Source organism: Littorina saxatilis, linkage group LG2, assembly GCF_037325665.1.
Source record: "Littorina saxatilis isolate snail1 linkage group LG2, US_GU_Lsax_2.0, whole genome shotgun sequence".
NCBI classification, from domain to species: Eukaryota; Metazoa; Mollusca; class Gastropoda; order Littorinimorpha; family Littorinidae; genus Littorina; species Littorina saxatilis.
Window position 1 is genome coordinate 27790534 of NC_090246.1, and position 3940 is coordinate 27794473.

Genomic DNA, 3940 nt, shown 5'->3' on the forward strand with positions numbered 1-3940 from the left:
TTAATCATCTTCAGAGGGCTGTGCTGCATTTGAACACTGAAATCCACTGCACTCACCACAGGCTGGTGAACAGTCTAAGCCATGCTTTCTGCAACTGCACTGCTTTGTGTCGCAGCCTGACTTGCAGTTGCACCTGATGATGGAGAGAAGTTTGGCTGGTGCTGCTGGCAGATCTGTTGTAATAGGTGCAAGTAGACTTCCTACCATCTTCCAGCCCCAAGCGAGTGGATCTAACGTGCTTCCAAACCATTCCTGGGCTTGGTGATACACACGCAGACTATGGTATTTGGCCGCTGCAGAAGTAGGTGGCAGAGAGTGAACTTGCAGATACGTCGAAGCAGTTGCAACCTTGGTGGAAAATGTCTTGTATCTTAGGTCATCCAAGCTCTCGGCAGTTCCGTCGTACAGAAGGATGAGCATCTTCTCTCCAGCCTGGATCACTTCCTCTGGTGTGATGGTTTCTGGGGGCTGTGCAAACTTGTTGGCAAGGGTTCGGAACTCTTCACAGTTTTTCAGCTTGCCGAGAGCAGTCCGCTTCCCAATGCCAAAAGGCCTTGACGTTGTGTCACACCCTGACATCGAGTGAAGTACCGGAACCAATGGGGATATGACCACAGGAGTATCCAGGGCGGACACTGTGTGGCGAATGGACCATATTCTTGGAGTTTTACCCCGGATATGATAACTGGGCTGGAAGAAGATGTCGTGCTTGTTGCAGCCATAGTGGCATAGCAGGACCAGCAAATTAGTATCATCACCAACAACCACAGTCAGCTTGGTCTTGCTGCTCTCTAGAGCCATGGCCACGATCATCGCATCTGCATCCCCTTCTGCAGAAACGGTTGAGCACGAGTGCTTGGTAAGGGCATCACTCAGAAAGTGAATGAAACGTTCCTTGTTCTTCTTGTTGGCCAGGAACATCTCCTTCTTCACTTGTGGGATCATGGTCAAGTCAAAATGTACATCAGTGGACGCCTTTCCTTTTGACCTGCGGTGATGAGTAGCATCCTTTGTTGATGGTCCACTCCCATATCCATCGAAAACGACGATTGGGTCCTTGAACTTGTCTGTCACATACTTCACGTACGTCTGGATGATTGTTGCAAACGTGGACCCGCGTGCCCATGGAATCAGATGCAAGAGGGCCCCCCCATCAAAGACAAACTGGATATCATGGTGAGCCGGTATTGCTGGCATTTTGTCTTGGGCCAGTTTCCAGATGGCATCAGCCGGGTCAGACTTTGTAGGAAGGCGTGGCAGGAGGGGCGACTCAAATAGAGATGTGGGGTAGCTGGCCAGCTCGTATTTGAATACACCATGCCTGTTGTTGTACATGTTTCCTGCCGCTGAAATCAGACGCTGAAACAACAACTGGGGGTCCACACTGACCACATCGTCATTGATTTTCAAAGCATTTTTTGATGCTGCAATCATTGTTACTGCTTGGTCACTTCTCTTGAAGCCAAAGTCTTTGATAGTCTGGCCTGCCATTTTGTCCATGATTCTTGTTCCAACTGAGACGGCTTGGTGGGTGTTGGTTGATGGACCAGCAACAACACCTGTGACGATATTCTTCAAGTCTGTGGTGTTTTCAAAGGGATCTCTGGTGTCCAGAAAGCAAACCATTTGCGTAATATCAGCCTGGTCTTTTTCTTGGCTTGCAGCCCTCATGTCCCGGTGCTGTTCGCTGGTCTCATAGGTTGTACCTGTTGACAAAGTTGAAATCAGCGTTTTAGACAATGTTACTCATATTAACATATCATTACTTGCATGTATAGGGATACTTTTTGTTCTTCTTCTATGTAACCACTATCACTGAAGTCTTGAGTTACCCGTGCTTTTGTCTATGCTTTATTGCGTTACATTAAAACAGATGTTTACCAGTGAAGTCTTGCATTGCTCTGTTGACATCTGCACAAGCAGGCATCGCAAGCAGCCATGTAGTCCTCTGCGCCTCTGTCATCCCACGTCCTCGAGTCAGGCCACCTGTTGTCTTCAGACTCCTCATCAGGACCTGTTGCCAATAAATGATAGATTTAGCCACCATGTCGCAAAAACAGCCACCATTAGAAAGTATTTGTATTTAAAAGTTTACCATAAGATTACTAACCAGACAGCAGATCACTGAACTTTGCTAATATTCTAAATTCTGAAGAAAACTCATAACATCTAAAATTTAACTTAGCTTTGTAACGGATTGATTCGTATCCATATTAATTTAATAGAGCCAAGTAAAGCCGAAACAGATGGAAGTAGAATGTAACTTGCCTGTTCAATAACAAGGTCTGTAGAAAGGCCTGCCCAACATCGATCCGTCCTGCGTACAACATGGTGACCGGCTTGGAAGCTCTGGTAGACATCCTTGTGAGTTTCTTTCAGCTGCAGCATGTCCTGGAGATACAGGTGGAGGGATTTGGTGTAGAGGTTGTGCCCTGCTGCTGCCATGAAAGGCATCATTTCATGGACAGTGGACAGATGCAGGTCCCAGTTTCCTGTGCGTTCAGCTTTGAGGAACTTGCGCAGAATGTCAACCATGTCCATGTACTGAATCCACAGTGCAGCTGTGGGGTGGCACTTGAGGGTTTGCTTTTGGCGTTCTAGTTTTAGCTGAATCGATGCGATTGTCTCATCAACGCAAACTTCTTCTAGCGGCATAGCTCCACTCATCAACAAGTCCCACATGTTGGCTGCACGGGCAAGGTCCCCATCAGGCTGTTTTTTCAGTGTCCGGTGGTCTACCCACACTTCGGCTTGGAGCGTTTGTCAGTGCGTATGCACCTGGCTTGTCATTATAACGTTTGGGACTTGACAGACCAAGCGCTCTGAAGTTACAGTTACAAGTTACAAGTTATATGGTACACAGCATCTGCTGCATGCAGGTCTCTTGCAAATTCAAGCTTTCCCTTGACGATATCTGCCCACTCATCATTTCTTTCGTCACATTTTTTCAAAATTTTAGTTTGTAAAGATAATGTTCTGACTCTGTATGTCTCATCAGGTCCACGTGTTTTGGAAAGATTTACCCGAGTCCCACAGAAAAAGCAGCAACTTGCAAAGTCAAATCTGTGTTGCTTAGATCGTGTGCTTCGCTCTCCAAGCTCAGTCTTATCGGTATCTCTGTTTTGCTGTCTTAAGTCTTTCTCGATATTATTGTCGTTGGTGTAATCCCTTCGACACTCGATATGCACCCTTTGACCAACTGTAGGCTGAACGGTTCTGTTCTGTCTTCTCTGGCTCGAATCCTTGATTCCTGTATCAACAAACAAATAACATTGCTCACTACAAACTCTTTTTTATATACATTTCAACAGAAGCACGCAATTTGTTAACCGGCTATGACCCCACACACTTGCTTTGATAAGTCTCACTGGATGACACCCAGTAATACAACAAACTACAAATGCAGCACAACATGTAAAAGAACACCAAAGGGAAAAAAACAACAAAAGAACAAAAACAAACAAAATAAAAAAGGACATAAAACAAACAAACAAACAAACAAACGTTATAGTATACAGAACACTAAGAAACTCAAATTTATCATAAGAATTGAAACAAATCAAGAGAGAGAACATACTTGCACATCCTTTCTTTCCCAGGGTATTAAACTCGACGTCACATGGTTCGTTGCATATTGGACAGGTTTTTAATGGATCATCCATTGTGGTAGCCTTTGAAGTGCTGTAAGTAAAATAGTTTTCATGAACACAAATTTGTAATGTTCAACATTGATAACAGCACCACCATTAAATACCACAATAATATATAGTGCGTCCTGCATGTTACTTATGTAATCAGTTGATTCTAGAGGAAAACAGCTAAAACACATGAAAATAGGAATTTTGACTGGAATGTTCAGCCATACAAATCCTTGCTAAAAGAGAGTTTTTCAGGCGGCAGTACAGACAGTAAAACCTTCAGTTAAAGTATTTTATGGAAT

General features: G+C 44.5%; 1 protein-coding gene across 1 annotated transcript; it reads right to left on the reverse strand.

The window, feature by feature from the left end:
* On the reverse strand, positions 1–2682 carry LOC138952575 (uncharacterized). The gene is made up of 3 exons (XM_070324265.1): positions 2326–2682; positions 1882–2014; positions 1–1706 (listed from the first exon to the last, which is right to left on the reverse strand). Exons 1-3 carry the CDS (start codon positions 2680–2682, stop codon positions 1–3), a joined length of 2196 nt encoding a protein of 731 aa, XP_070180366.1.
* Between the last annotated feature and the right edge of the window lie 1258 nt (positions 2683–3940).

Bases quoted from the DNA above. Each gene is read 5' to 3' on its own strand.
- LOC138952575 (XM_070324265.1), bottom strand. From the start codon at position 2,682: ATGTGGGACTTGTTGATGAGTGGAGCTATGCCGCTAGAAGAAGTTTGC. The intron at 2,015-2,325 runs GTACGCAGGACG...TATTGGCAACAG, and splicing joins TCCAAGCCGGTCACCATGTT to GTCCTGATGAGGAGTCTGAA. The intron at 1,707-1,881 runs GTAAACATCTGT...CTTTGTCAACAG, and splicing joins AGCAATGCAAGACTTCACTG to GTACAACCTATGAGACCAGC.